Raw genomic sequence first — 15412 nt, forward strand, 5'->3', positions numbered from 1 at the left:
GGCTGGGTTTTGAATCGGCGTCTCTGCCACGTTGCTGCTCGGGTCGGGCGTTCGGCCGTTTCCGGAAGCGTTCGGGAATCTTCGGGAGCGGCTTTAAAGGGGCGAGCGGAGCGGGGCGTCCCGGGCTGAGAGAAGAAAGAGGCGGCGACGGAGGTCCTGGCTCTCGGTCTCATCCTCCGCGATGCTCGCCGACAGTTTGGTGGAAGAGTTCGAGATCCGCGAGGATGAGCCTTGGTACGACCAGCAGGACCTGCAGCAAGGTAAGCAGGCGAGGGAGACAATGGGGCCCAGGAGGGAAGGGAAGGCAGGCAAGGAAGGAAGGAAGGGCCGGAGCCTCCCACAGTCTCGCTACATAAGCTGCGTCCGCACTGCAAACTTAACCCGGTTTCAGAGCGCTTCAACTACACTGTGCATTCTGGGAAGGGAATTGTGTGGCTGAGCCTCTTTTTCTCACAGAGACACACCTTTGGCATTGTCATAGATTGAATCCGCATTAGAGATAACCCGGTTTGGACCCGCTTTAACTGTATCTGGCTCTTTGCTATGGAATTCTGGGAGCTGGAGTTTGTTGTGGGGCCCTGGGCCCCACAACAAACTCCAACTCCCAGAATTCCATAGCAAAGGGACCAAACTGGGTTATTTCTAGCATGTGTCCGCACTAGAAATAACCCGCTTTCAAACCGCTTCTAGTCTTCAAGCTCAATGCGAGGGCATTCTGGGAACTGAATTGTGCGGTTGCGCCTCTTTTCCTCACCAACACACACCTTTGGCGTTGTCATAGGCTGCGTCCAGACTGCAAAGTTAACCCGGTTTCAGACCACTTGAACTTTCTTTCCTGTACATCAATTTTCTTGTATTGACCTGTTCTCCCACACTTTCATTCATATATTCCCTTCATGCTTCTCATACCCTTTGACTCTTTGGCAGCTCAAGCGGTCTCAAACCTGGCTATTTCCACAGTGCGGACATAGCGTTGTTTGTTTCACTTCATTCATATGCCATTCAGATCCTGCCCAGCGTTCAGATGCCCTTCAGAGAGAGAGAAAGTCCACAAGGGTCCCTGGAACAGATCCGATGATCCCACAAGGCGTTAGTGATGGACCTGAAGTGGATCTTGGGCCAGCGATCCCTCTCTTTCCCCAGGAGAACGGGAAGAGCTTTGGGAGGCAGCAAGCTGTGGAAAGGTGGCTGAAGGCTGGCTATGGAAGTTAAATGTGAAGAGAGTGATCTGGAGAAGAATTGGTGTGTTGTTGTCGAGGGAATCGCAAGGCTTAGTGCAGGGGAAGGAGCATTTCGGACCCACTGCCGTCGCCCTCAGGTAGTGGGGTCAGCGACAACACCACTCTGGAAGTTGCATTCTCAGACATCTGAGGGACCAACCGCTTCTTTTTGTCATGGTTAGCTGCCTTCGTGTCGACTCTGACTCTGACCCTCTGGATGAGACATCTCCAAGAATCCCTGCCCTCCTCTCAAAGACGGAGCTAGGATTTTAGGAAGGGGGGGTCCAGACTAAGTGCTACCATTATAATGGGGCTTGGGTGCGGTGGCACAGCAGCACACACCATTCATTTTTCTAATGGAAGGAGGGGGGTCCGGACCCCAAGAAACCCCCCCCCCCTTTGGCTACGTCCCTGCTCCTCTGCCTTGCCCAGATCCTGCCCATAATCCCCCGGATCGAGTCTATCCATCTAATTTGTGGCCATCCTCTCTTTCTTCTACCTTTCCTAGCAGCATTGTTTTTTCTAGCGATCCATGCCTTCTCATGACGTGGCCAAAGTACGACACCCTCAACTTGATCCTCTCAGCTTCCAAGGGGTCTGACCTGTTCAAGAACCCACTTGTTTGTCTTCTTGGCTGTCCATGGGATCATCCCAAGTACTCTTCTCCAGCAGAAACATTGGCCTGTTACAGACTGCCAAAATAAAGCTGCTTTGGATCTCTTGGGAGATATGCTGTTTAAATGATGCATGCATCCTAAGAATCTGGAAGCTGCACCAAAGCTGCACTACGGTGCTTAGGAATGGAGAGTGGCTTTGGCGCGACCTCCGGACTCTTAGGACCCATGCATCACTTAAATAGCATACCTCCAAAGAGACCCGAAGCAGCTTTATTCTGGCAGTCTGTAACAGGCCATAGCCAGGATTTTAGGAAGGGGGGGGCAGAGTAAGTGCCACCATTATAATGGGGCTTGGGTGCGGCGGTGGCGCAGCAGCACACACCATTTTTATAATGGAAGGAGGGGTCCAGACCCCAAGACCCCTTGGCTACATCCCTGTCTCCAGCATCACATTTTGATTCTCTTTCTATCTGCTTCCTTCTCTGCCCAGCCCTCACATCTGTATTCCATGGGGATGATGGGGAATACAGTGGCTCAAACTATTCTGACTTTAGTGCTCAGTTGTATGTCTTTGCTCTTCAGTCTCTTTTCCAGCTCTGCTTCCTACCCTTGGTAAAATCAAGTTAAAATGCCATGGAAGATGCAGTATGTTTTCTTCAGATACGCACTAGTTCCAGTTTGGGTTCATGACCATGAAGACCAAACTGTATTAATGAATCTGAGTTAACTTCTCTGGGAGGAAGCCTTCGCAGTTTTGCCTTTGTCCTCGCAACTTCATCTCAGTATGGCTAAATGAACAACACAAGGAATAAAACCTTTGTGTTTAGATTTAAAACTACCCCATGTATTTCATTGGGATTTCTGGATGTCTAATCTAAAACACAGATTTCCAAGGAATAAAATGGTAGGTGTTTATGGATATGCCATAAATCAGAGCTGTATGTACAGAGAAAAGGCAATGATATGAAGTCCGGAGGAGGCTTAGAGTCAGAACAAGTGCCTTTCGAATGGCAAATGCCGCTAATCCATTAAAGTGCAGCTCTGTGCTTGACTCTCTGAAGGACCAAGAGTTAGACTTTGCCTTATAACTAAGACGTCACAGAGAGCATCCCATTATCATGAAACCCTTGTCCTTGTTCACCTTTGGATGTTGAAGTGTAGCTCTTTTGAAATACTCTACCTGTGCAGATTTGTACCTATTAATGTTGCATAGGCTTCCACTAAAGGTGAGGTATAAAACCGATCCTTGTTCATTAGGATCACTTTGCACTTGATCTTAGCCAAAAGGCCAAGAAGCAATTGAGATAGCAATTAGAAGTATAAAGGAGGAGGGAAAATTACAAGGGATAAGGACCACTTCTTTACAACCTGTTAAGTTCCTGAATTAAACTGTTCATACTATGGTTGCATATACTTAAATGAAGTTGTCAGAAATCCTGCATGAAAACAAAACATGTGAAAAATAGATCTCTGCCAGGTAAGCCCACTTATTGTGGAGCCCCATTGAATATAATGGAGCTCATGCGCATGCCATTACTTCTTCCGGCGCAACTTTCAGCTTGTGTATATTGTGCCCGCATATGATGTGGGCACACTGTAATAGTGCCACTCTATTCTGCTTTGGTCAGGCCTCACCTGAAATACTGTGCACTGGGCACCACAATTAAAAAAGGATGTTGACAAACTGGAGCCATGTGTCCAAAGGAGGGTGACCAAAATAGCAAAGGGCCTGGAAACCATAAAGCCCTATGAGGAAAGACTTAGGGAGCTGGGGATGTTTACCATGGAGAAGAGAAAGTTAAGAGCTGATATGATTTAAATATTTGAAGGGATGTCATATTGAGGATGGAGCAAGCTTGTTTTCTGCTGCACAAGAGACTAGGACCCGGAGCAATGGATGCAAGCTGCAGGAAGAGCAATTCAACCTCAGCATTAGAAGGAACTTCCTGACTGTTTGAGACTGGAACACATTTCCTCAGAGGGTGATGGAGTCTCCCACCTTAGAAGTCTTTAAACAGAGACTGGATGGCCATCTGTCAATGGGGATGCTTTGATTCAGAGTTCCTGCATGGCAGAATGGGGTTGGACTGGATCAGGGCCCTTGAGCTCTCTTCCAACTCTAGGATTCTATGATTCTATGGCCTGTTACAGACTGCCAGAATAAAGCTGCTTCGGGTCTCTTTGGAGGTATGCTGTTTAAATGATGCATGGGTCCTAAGAGTCCGGAAGCTGCACCCTCCAGTGCTTAGGAATGGAGTGTGGTTTTGAGCAAACCTCCTCCGGACTCTTAAGGCCCTTGCATCATTTAAATAGCATACTCCAAAGAGACCCGAAGCAGCTTTTATTTGGGCAGTCTGTAACAGGCCTATGACTATTTAGGCATGGTCCAAACAATATGGATGAAGACTATAATATTATGATTAACAATTTACTAATGTAAAACTAAACTTTGAACTACTGAGCATGGGCAAATACATTTTAAGGAAGAATAATGACACAGTTCTATCTCAGACATCGGACTATTTAATTTTCTGCTATTGCCACTTTTCAGGGTGACATTTAAACCGCTGTGAGGTCTGCATTCTTTTAGCGGTTGTCTCCAAGCAAGTATGGCAGCAGCTGCATTCACGGCAGCTCCGAAGAATGTTAACAAGGATTGTGCTAAATCCTGACTTAAGATATCTTTTGAAGAGCATGAATGATCTTTACAGTAATTCTGGTGTAGGGAAAGGTTTGTTATTTATTTAAAGATGGTTTGACAGGAGGCAGCAGCTTTTGGCATCTCTGGCATTTTGGGTAATCCTTGTGGTTTTCCTGAAATTGTTTATGCTGCTCTTTATGCTCTTGTAAAGGAAATGCATTAAAGTGTCATTTTTGGAATACTTGGAAACTAGCCGTAAACTTGCAGTCAATAAAAAAGAATACAAAGCTATGGCTATGTTACTCTGTAGGATCAATATATAGAGAGAACACCTTTGAGACTCTCTGAAAGAAAGAATTTGGCAGCATGAGCTTTGGTGTTGTTGTTTTTTTTTACTGTGTCTACAAATCATTTGCAAACTGTCAACATTATAATAGGGTTTGCAATATTTTGGGACAAGTCTTGTCTTGAATGAGTTGCGTTAGGCCCTTTTCTCATGATAGTTCAGCCACAGATTCTCACAGTAGGAGCAGGGATGCTAGTGACTGGGAATGCCCTTCAGCTTGATACAAGTTAATGGGACAGGTTTTGATTTTACCAACTTCTCATGAGATCCTGAGCATGCAGGGTTCAGAAAATGCCTGCTCTCTGTAGGAAGGAACTTGTACGCACACACTTGATATCAACAGAAGTCAGCTTGTTTAAAAACAACTTGCATTTTCTAATATGGAGCCAGCACTTTGGGTCCGCACCAAAGTTTACTCAGCTAGGTAAGCGAATGAAAAGCACAGAGGTCTTGGCCGGGATTGAACAAATACTTGCAGGGAAAAATATATCCCAGGGATGAGGGAGCCATGTGTGTTGTAACAGATATGTCACCTTATGAACTAAAAAGTTTTATTTAGCCTAAGCTTTTGTTAGCAGCAGCCCAATTGTTTTGTTTCTTACAGTATAGTCAACTGAGTGCAAAGTATAGTATAGTAAAGTGCAAAGCAAGTTGGGAAGGAAATATGAAAACACCTGAAGTGCCGCCTTTTAAAAATGTATTTTTGCTGTATTTTTGACTTATTAAGGTGAACTTGTCACTGGGTTTTCTTGGCAGGTTTTGTACAGAGGGGGGTTTGCCTTTGTCTTCCTCTGAGGTTGAAATAGTGTGTCTTATCCAACATCACTCACTGGATTTCCATGGTCGAGTGGGGATTCGAACCCTGGTCTTGCAGTGTCCTACTCCAGGTCTCTAACCACTATGCCACACTGGCTCCAAAATGTATAGTAAGGAAATCTTTGAATGATTTCACTAAATGTGTACTTACTTTGATGTATTAGACCAGTGATGGCGAACCTATGGCATGCGTGCCAGAGGTGGCATGCAGAGCCCTCTCTGTGGGCACATGTGCTGTTACCCCTGCACAGAGTTTGCCAGAGTTTGTTACTAGAAAGCCAAAGGGACACGACACTTTGCAATATATAAGTGGGTTTTGGGTTGCAGTTTGGGCTCTCTGCCGCTAAAAGGTTCACCATCACTATATTAGACCAACCTTCCTCAGCTTTTCATGTCATCCAAAAATATGTCAAAATACATAATCCCAAAATCACCAGCCTTCATGCCCTAGTTGTACTTAAGGGACAAGAAGTATGTACCAAAGCTACTAACCTACAAAGAAGAAAATGGAGAAAAAGTCTTAGCTCTAATTAGTTTATCTCAAAGCATATACAGTGGTGCCTCGGGTTACGAAAATAATTCGTTCTGCGGCCGCTTTCGTAACCCGAAAAGCCTTCGTAAGCCGAATTGCCATAGGCGCTAATGGGGAAAAGCCGCGATTCCGTGTAAAATAGCGCCGAAAAGCACCAAAAGTTTTTTCGTAACCCGAAAAAACATTCGTAACCCGGAACAATAATTCCCTATGGGATTTTTTCGTATCCCGAAAATTTCGTAAGCTGGGTATTTCATATCCCGAGGTACCACTGTATAGAGGTTATTAAGGTGTAATGAGCAATAATCTGATAAAACAAACTTTACTGCTATAGTTCCATTTTTTCCTAGTTGTGAAACTTCAGTTTGGAATAAATGGATAGCCTTTGGTGTTAAGTAAAATGCTCATGGCTTATTTCAGATCTCCATCTTGCTGCTGAGCTTGGGAAGACGTTGTTGGACCGGAACACCGAGTTAGAAACTTCTCTGCAGCAGATGTATTCTACCAATCAAGAACAACTGCAGGAAATAGAGGTAACAACTCCGCATTGTCACATAAGAGGGACTAAAACAAGGCCGAAATGTTGCATTTTTTCCTGGTGCAGAGTGGCTAAAACTTACAGGTCCAAAACACAATGCAGAAATAATCCAGTTCGAGACCACTTTAACTGCTCTGGTTCAGTTCCCAAAATTGCCTAGCATTGAGCCAGGGCAGTTAAAACTGTCTCAAACTGGATTATTTCTACAATGTGTTGTGGACCCTAGTCTACCATAATCTCACTCAGTGGCCTTACTTAAATCACCCATCGAATCATAGAATCGTAGAGTTGGAAGAGACCACAAGGGCCCTGATCCAGCCCAACCCCATTCTGCCATGCAGGAAATCCAAATCAAAGCATCCCCAAAAGATGGCCATCCAGCCTCTGCTTAAAGACCTCCAAGGAAGGAGACTCCACTACACTCCTAGGAAGTGTGTTCCACTGTCAAACAGCCCTGTCAGGAAGTTCCTCCTAATGTTGAGGTGAAATCTCTTTTCCTGGAGCTTGCATCCACTGTTCCGGGTCCTGTTCTCTGGAGCAGCAGAAAACAAGCTTGCTCCCTCCTCAATATGACATCCCTTCAAATATTTAAACAAGGCTATCATATCACCTCTTAACCTTCTTTTCTCCAGGCTAAACATACCTAGCTCCCTAAGGTGATCCTCACAGAGCATGGTTTCCAGACCCTTCACCATTTTAGTTGACACTCTAATCCAGTGGTTCCCAAATTTTTGGTCCTTCAGATGTTTTGGACTTCAGTTCCCAGAATTCCTGACCTGGCTGGGGCTTCTGGGAGTTGAAGTCCAAAACACCTGGAAGACCGGAGTTTCGAAACCACTGCTCTAATCTTAAAATTGCAATATAATGCATGTGTAATATTCTCAACGTTCGCAAAGTCTATACCAGTATTAAAATTACTCCTCTTAAACTTGATTTGAGTAATTTATCTATAGCTCACGTTGATGTTTTAAACAAGGAGACCTTCAGTGCTGTTGTTTTTATGTTCATTAACTTTTGTATTATAAACTGTCCAGGAAATGTTAATAGAGAAAGGTGGGATATGACCTAAATAGCAGTGTATCCTACTGCTGAAGGAGTTGCTGGTGGTTGTGTTCTGCGTTCCATTTTAAATATGTCTGGATTAAGATTTTTATGCGCACAACGCAAGGCTGCGGTATGAGAAAAGTACAGAGTAAAATTCCAGCCCACTCATGCCTCAGTCCATTGTTCTAAGTAATCAGTACTAAAAGTACGAGAAGGTTAAGTAGAGAAAATAGGCCCACGTTGTACTAGTTGCACTTGTTCTTAACTGCATTCTGAAGCTTCTTAATTTGAAATAAAAGCCTAACTACTCAGTATGGGGTTCCTCCTACTAATATGTTCAGTATAAATACCTTTTTAATAGAGAATGCTTTGTTACAATACTGTCTTCCCCTTGTTTTCAGCCCAGTAGACGAAATTAATTTGTTTCAGGTTACACTAAGATTCTGGCTAATGCTGGCTTTGGCTAATCTCTGTTGTACACAGTCTGGTTATAAATGGCAACAGGTAATAGTGTCTAATTGACTCTCCTCGGGTGAAGGTTGTGGGTGGTTGAACTAGATCAAGGTGTAATCCTGCTTTATACTTTTCCAAATGTAAGCCTGCCAGCGTTTTTAATGAAGTGAACAGTCAAGTACCGAAGATTTGATTGCATAATCAATAGGCTACTTACAAGAGTAGTGACTCTGAAACCTTTAGGCTTTCTGAAAGGTTCACAGATTTCAGTTCTCACAGAAGTGGTGTTGGGGGGTTCAGATGCTGCAACTGGGTTTGTGCAACCTGTTTTGCACAGTTCATCTAAGAAAATATCCAAAACAGTACTGTTTCTACCAGGTATGAGAGAGACTAATGGAATTCTAGTGTATTTCATTCTCTCCTTCTTGGAACACAAGATTATGTAGTGTGAAGTGGAAATAGAAATCCAGGGCTTGACACTAAGGTGCCTCTTGCAAAGCAGCTTAAGGTTAAGGGTTTAGTGCTCTTACAGAGAAGACCTCTTAGCTGTGGCTTTCTGAAAGCAGTTTTCACAACTATAAACAACCTGTTGTGCTTCTTGAATAAAGAGGATTAGATTTCATACAGATTTAAACAAAACAGGAATACCCTGACTGAGATTAAAGAGACTATCTCCTTGAGTAATTCCCTCCAAGGGGAGGACAGGGACTCTTCTTTAGCTACTACAGGTCAGCTATAGGATGCTTTCTCATTTCATATAAATCGTGTAATATTTGTTGGTAAGATGTGAAGTGCCAGTGGCTCTTGTGGAAGTAAAAACTTGCTTAGCATTGGCCTGTTACAGACTGCCAAAATAAAGCTGCTTCGGGTCTCTTTAGAGATATGCTATTTAAATGATGCATGGGTCCTAAGAATCCGGAAGCTGCACCAAAGTTGCACTCCAGTGCTTAGAAATGGAGTGTGGCTTTGGCGCGACCTCTGGACTCTTAGGACCCATGCATCATTTAAATAGCATACCTCCAAAGAGACCTGAAGCAGCTTTATTTTGGCAGTCTGTAACAGGCCATTATTTCAGGTGTGCTCAGGAGGGGCACCTAGTGGGATCTTTTGTATTGAAACAGCAATATGTCAAGCCACTTCATCACCTTCCATTATAAATGTAGTAGCTAAAGAAGAGTCCCTGTCCTCCCCTTGGAGGGAATTACTCAAGGAGATACTGTACTCTCTTTAATCTTAGTCAGGGTATTCCTGTTTTCCATGCAGCGTAGAGCACATGCGGAAGAGGATCGTGTTTGGGAAGATCTAGTCAAGTGTCTCCTTGGCCAAGAAAAAGTACTTGCCTTTCTTAGGATCCTGGCTCTGATTTCTCTTATTATTATTATTATTAACTTTTATTTATAAAGCACTGTAAATTTACACAGCACTGTACATACAATCTTTTAGTTAGACGGTTCCCTGCCCTCAGGCTTACAATCTAAGAATTAGTATGCAAGCAGTATGCATTTAAAGCTGTAAAGGAAAAACTCAACATGTTTGCTTTTGTGTAAATCTATAGAGGTCTGTGAGATCACTCTGCCATATTTGTTTGAAGGTTACCTACATAGGCTGCATCCACACTGCAGAATTAATGCAGTTTGACGCTGCCTTATCTAACATGGCTCAATGCTGTGGAATTATGGAATTTGTAGTTTTATGATATTTAACCTTCTTTGTCAGAGGACTCTAGTGCCACTACAAATCCAATGAATCCATGGGATGGAGCCATGACAGTTAAAACGGCATCAAGCTGCATTCATTCTGAAGTGTGCCAGCAGCTTCACTGCCTCTTTGGATAACTTTATTCAGTGTTGTCTTCTGTGGAATACTCTTGCTACCATTATGTACCACTACAAGGAAAGCAGCAAAAATACTACCCATTTTAACTATTGGTTGAGTGGATATTTATCACGCTAATCATACATTACTTTTCAGTATCTTACAAAGCAAGTGGAACTTCTGCGTCAGATGAATGATCAGCATGCCAAAGTTTATGAGCAGCTTGATGTTACTGCCAGAGAACTAGAAGATACTAATCTAAAACTGGTTGCCGATAGTAGATCCTCACAGCAAAAGATACTAAGGTAACACTTGGTTTCCCCTCCCTTATCAACATGCACTGCAGCTATATACTGACAGAAAGGAAACCTTGTAGAATAGCTGTATTAAGGGGCTTATGCAATTGTAATACCCCCTTCCCTGGATTATTTTGGGGCTTGTTCCTTCTGTTAAAGGTTTTAGCAACTAAACTCTGAGATCAGTTTCTCTTAATGTGCATTTTCTCTCAAATGCTACGGGATGGAACCTTCTAGAAAAAGATAATCTTCCTGTAGTCAAGGGGCAAACAGGCCCTCCTGTCGGCAGCATAAGCAGGACTATGTGTAGGTTCTGCCTCCACATGTATTTTTTCAAAGCTAGCTAGTACCCACAAGCCCCTCTTCATCTTGCAACAACAGCTAGGGGACTCTGGGTTTGCCCATATTGGTTCTGGCTGTTCTTGAGCACAAAGAAAGGAAGGAACAGTGGGGTGAAGGCTAATCCTTTCCCCCTCAGTGCACAGGAGAAACCAAAATTAGACTAGCTGCACCCCAAAACTGATTGATGACTGGGAGAGAGCTATCCCCAGCAGTTTCCCAACTGTTGTTACACACTAGTTGGGCAAAGGGAATTGCCTCTCCTCATGCCATACCTATGGTGCTGGAAATGCGTTTTCCACCCTCATCATGTAAGATCTTGGTCCCAATCTCTAGTTAACCCAGAATCTTCTCCTTTGTTTACTGACCTTCTCCACATGTAGAAGTGGTGGTAAGGAAGGGTGCCTAATGTCTTCTCCCAGTTACGCTTTACACATCAAGTAATGACCAACAGGTCCTGCTAAATCAAGAACCTGAAACAAACATGTCTCAGAGAAGCTAGTCTGAAAAATTCTTGATGCACAAGTTACCCTGACAGCTTTTTGGATTCTTGTCATTACTTCTCTCTCTCTCTCTCTCTCTAGCTTAACAGAGACAATCGAAAGTCTTCAAACACACATTGATGACCTCCAGAGGCAAGTGGAGGAGTTGAAGAATTCTGGGCAAGGCCTTGTGAACCGTGAAAGGTCTGAGCAGCCAAGATCCGTTCACAGTTTTTCATGTCTAAAGGAACTGTACGACCTTCGCAAGTAAGGCACAAGCTTACTTTAAAAGCGTTTGCTTTCTGTGGAAGAAATTGTTTAAGTGTTGTTGTTTTTTGCTATGACTGAATCAAGAAACATGTGCAGAGACTGTTGCATCTTACAAAAGGTGAGTTTAATATGATTTCAGGATAGGAGAGTGGCAATAGGTAACACTTTTTAAGAACTGCGGTGCAGATGCTGCTTCTCTAAAGAAGAGTTTGGCTATGTTATATTGTTCACTCCAGAATGCTTAGCTATAAAGACAAAGCATGATCCTCTTGCTTTAGAGAGACAAAGTGCATCCATCCTACTTTAGTAATCATTTCCAGAAATAGAAGATTTTGGGGTAGGAATTGTGAAAAGTGGATTAATGCTTTTTATTGGCTCTTTTTTTAAATATCTGCCTAGGTATTTTGTTTATGATCATATCTTTGCGGAAAAGATTACCTCAATGGACAGTCAGCTAAGTCCTCTAGAGGAAGAAAACCAGAACCTAAAAAAGGCGGTAACTCTCTTGCAAGCTCAGCTCGGTCTGGAAAAAGAGAAGAGGATGACCATGGAGGAAGAGTATAGTCTCATGCTGAAGGAGAATTGTGATCTTGAACAAAAGCTGATGGATGTTGATCTGTACCGAGCCAGAGCTGAAGAGCTGGAGGTAGAAGTGGCAGAAATGAAGCAAATGTTTCAGTCTGAAAACACATTTGTTAATGGGGTGGAAAAGCTTGTTCCAGAGTCCTTCTTCATTTCCTTTAAAGACTCTATAGAGAGAGAGCTGAGTCAGAGCCCTTCAGATGGCTTGCCTTTTGCTGTCCCAGAACTTGACAAACGGGCTCTTAAAAGAAGCAGCAGCGAGACCTTCCTTGCTAGCGGCGCAGGTGGGGACCTTCTAAAAGGCCACGAAGAAACCTGTATTCGACGGGCAGAAGCTGTGAAGCAAAGGGGCATTTCTCTACTTAATGAGGTGGATGCACAGTATAATGCTCTGAAAGTCAAGTATGAGGAGCTCCTGAAGAAATGTCAAATGGACGAAGAGTCGCTGAAACATAAGGCTGTGCAGACCTCAAAGCAGTACTCCAAAGATGTAAATGTGGGGAATGTATCCTCGGACCCATGTACTAGAGCACCCGCTTCTACAAGTGCTGACCCAAACTGCTTATCTCCAAGTAGTCCACCTGAATACAAACTTCTCTTTAAGGAAATCTTCACGTGTATCAAGAAAACCAAACAGGAAATAGATGAACACCGGGCAAAGTATAAATCTTTCTCTTCTCAGCCTTAATTTCTTTCTTAATGAATGTACACGTTAATATTGCATTAGGAAACAACTTGTTCTTGAAATTGCCCTTTAACGTTTTGTATGAAATACGAGATTGCATGTTTGTCTTTTCCCAGGGTATGAGTAGGGTTTTTTTTGGTTAGGGTCCACCAGGATAGTTACGTCCATTTGGAACCATTGATTCCACTATATTGTAACCCAAGTTGCTCAGGGTCAGTTACTGACACTCTTTAATGAGCAAAGCTGAATTAATAAGCTTTCTCTATATGTAATTTCACCCTAAATTGCTTATTTAATGGTTTGAAATAACTGCTGTAGTCAATTTGTAAGAGATACGAGAACCAAGCAGTAGTTTCGTATGTACAGAGTTGTCACTATTGAAAGCCTGGGCTTAGATTTTTTTTCCCCCTGTGTCACGTGTTGAAAATTAGAAAGTCTTAAGTAGTATTCAGTGGCAATTCAGATGCCAAGCATGGTGTACCTTTACGTTGTTTACAAGACTGGCACTACTTTTATTTATTTTTCTCTCTGATTTAATGTTTGGCTCTGAATATTGTATGCTTTCGTCAGAAATACTATTGTAGAAGACTATGGCAAACAATTCCAGACAGATCAGCTGTTTGCTTGACTTGCTTAAATCGACGTGATATTGTTTCTTCTAAAAATCCAGTCTCTTCCCTGTCTTAAGAGGCAGAGGTATTCATAAGGGAATTCAGAGTATGGCCAATGATCCATGTTCATCTTTGACTTGCACACTTTAATGGTATTTCTATTGAATGTTTCTGAGTACTATAAACTCAGAATTGCTTCTGAAGGCAAGCAAACTGTCTCTATGTCTTACTAGGGTTTTGGAAACGCTTTTTGACCCACTGAAGAGGCAGCAAAAATTCTTCCTGTGAAGGGAGGGCACTGCTTTTTGTGTGTGTGTAGATAATGTGAATTAGGTCCCAGTGACACATCCTCAAACTCTTCCATTGCCTAAATAATTTGAACTGAGTATCTGATACTGGTATATAAAAATGCTAAGGGTGTTAACACACACACTCTAATTTCACAACAGATTAACAACTTAAGTTTATGAAAGCTATCTACCAGGTGGCTAACTTTAGCCTATGATCAGTAATGTTTCCTAAGTCATGATGCTCCAGCACAACCTGGGGAAGTATTACTGCAGTCTCAGTTAGATGTAGATTAAACCAGTAACCATTGCTCCTGTGCACTTGAAATGCCATTGTTGTAGCAAATGTTTCGCATGTAAAAGGGATTATGACGTAGTTATTTGAGGACTGACGGCAGGGGTATGGCCCAGTAGTAGTTGTTGTCCATTAGCCATAGCTAGTAGCAATGGGAGCTGTGTTCCAGGAGCACCTATAGGGTCACAAGTTATCCATCCCAACTGAAAGCCAAAGATGGACCCTGTACACAGTTCTAGTTTTGCTGCTAATGGGGCACTTGATGCAAAGTCTGTTTGGTTCATTTTTAGTGGTTTAAAAAAACAACAATCCTGCGATTAATTGAAGATGGGAAATAGCTTCCTCTTACACAGAAGGCCTTGAGAAAAGCTGTAAAAAGGGAGTAGGTACATTTTAATCATACACTATGTCTTGGCTGCTGAACCTGGGAGTACAGTTCGAGAACATAAAAGAACAACCATACAGTTATTGAAAAATTACTGGATATGGAGCAACTTCAGCAGGTAGAGGGTATGTTCTCAGAATACAAGAACAGGATGAGAGGACTTGCTCAAAATGAAGTTTAAAAAATTAGAAGGTGGAAAACAGTTAACTAGCACTACGAAGGATGAGTTGTTTTTTCCAAAACCGAAAACATGCTACACCTGCCAACAACAGTGATGCATAGTTATCACTTTCCTAGCTAGGAACAAGATGAAACTTGAGCTGCCCCAGAAATGGTATTGCAGCTTTAATTCAGTTGCTGCTATTTGCAAATTTCTCTGCCTTATGTACAGTGTCAAATGAGAATTGCGTGTTCCATTTGAATTAAGCTTTCTGTGTATGGAAACGTATCCCAAACGGCTTATTTAAGTTTATTTAAAGTGTTGTTAAAATATTGTGAATATTTTGTAAAAAGCAAATAAACCCCTTCAGCCACTAAGTTAGTGCTGCTGTTTTTTGTATGTCGGCACACAGGAGCCTAGGTAAGGTTTTTGGGGGACAAAAAGTGAGATTTCAGGTCAGACTCCGCCGATTGTATGCAGTATATTAAAAGCAATAGTACTCTCCTACATGGATTACAATGTTAGCTTGCTTGGCTTGACAAGTGGGCAATCTTTTAAATTTGCTGTCAAAAGGCCACTTGTACTGACAGATAAGCAAGTTTTCCTCCTATTTAGCGTTCACTTTTAACTAAAGTGTAAATATAGCTGTCTTACGTCAAAGTTATTTATTTACCCACCCCACCCCTGTTGTAATGTTTTTTCTGCTCTGATTCATTTCAAAAACAGACTTTTATAGCAAGGGTGGAAATGGTGACGGGGGAAACTAGAGCGACCAATGCTATGGCCATGCACATGCTCTGAGAGGCTGCTGGAGTGGTCTGACCACTTAGGATCTGAATTGAAAGACATTAAGGCAGGCCCTCACAAAACCCTCACAAAAATGGGGTGGGGGTGAGGGTGGTATAAGCAAATCAAATTGGATCATATGACTTACCTGCCTATTTTCTGGGCAATGATAGGTGGAACCCCTTTAGTCTGCAATTGGCACGGAAGATGTA

At 42.7% G+C, this 15412-nt stretch overlaps 1 protein-coding gene across 1 annotated transcript; it reads left to right on the plus strand.

Annotated features, from left to right (window-relative positions):
* The first annotated feature begins 51 nt into the window (after window positions 1-51).
* Window positions 52-15253, plus strand: CDR2 (cerebellar degeneration related protein 2). The gene is made up of 5 exons (XM_042437707.1): window positions 52-260; window positions 6593-6705; window positions 10179-10327; window positions 11242-11406; window positions 11809-15253. The coding sequence occupies exons 1-5, from the start codon at window positions 182-184 to the stop codon at window positions 12677-12679; spliced, it is 1377 nt and encodes a 458-aa protein (XP_042293641.1). The 5' UTR covers window positions 52-181; the 3' UTR covers window positions 12680-15253.
* The last annotated feature ends 159 nt before the right edge of the window (window positions 15254-15412 follow it).

The sequence above is a fragment of the Sceloporus undulatus genome, chromosome 8 (genome assembly GCF_019175285.1).
Source record: "Sceloporus undulatus isolate JIND9_A2432 ecotype Alabama chromosome 8, SceUnd_v1.1, whole genome shotgun sequence".
Classification (NCBI taxonomy): Eukaryota; Metazoa; Chordata; class Lepidosauria; order Squamata; family Phrynosomatidae; genus Sceloporus; species Sceloporus undulatus.

Bases quoted from the DNA above. Each gene is read 5' to 3' on its own strand.
- CDR2 (XM_042437707.1), top strand. From the start codon at position 182: ATGCTCGCCGACAGTTTGGTGGAAGAGTTCGAGATCCGCGAGGATGAG. The intron at 261-6,592 runs GTAAGCAGGCGA...GGCTTATTTCAG, and splicing joins CCAGCAGGACCTGCAGCAAG to ATCTCCATCTTGCTGCTGAG. The intron at 6,706-10,178 runs GTAACAACTCCG...ATTACTTTTCAG, and splicing joins AACAACTGCAGGAAATAGAG to TATCTTACAAAGCAAGTGGA.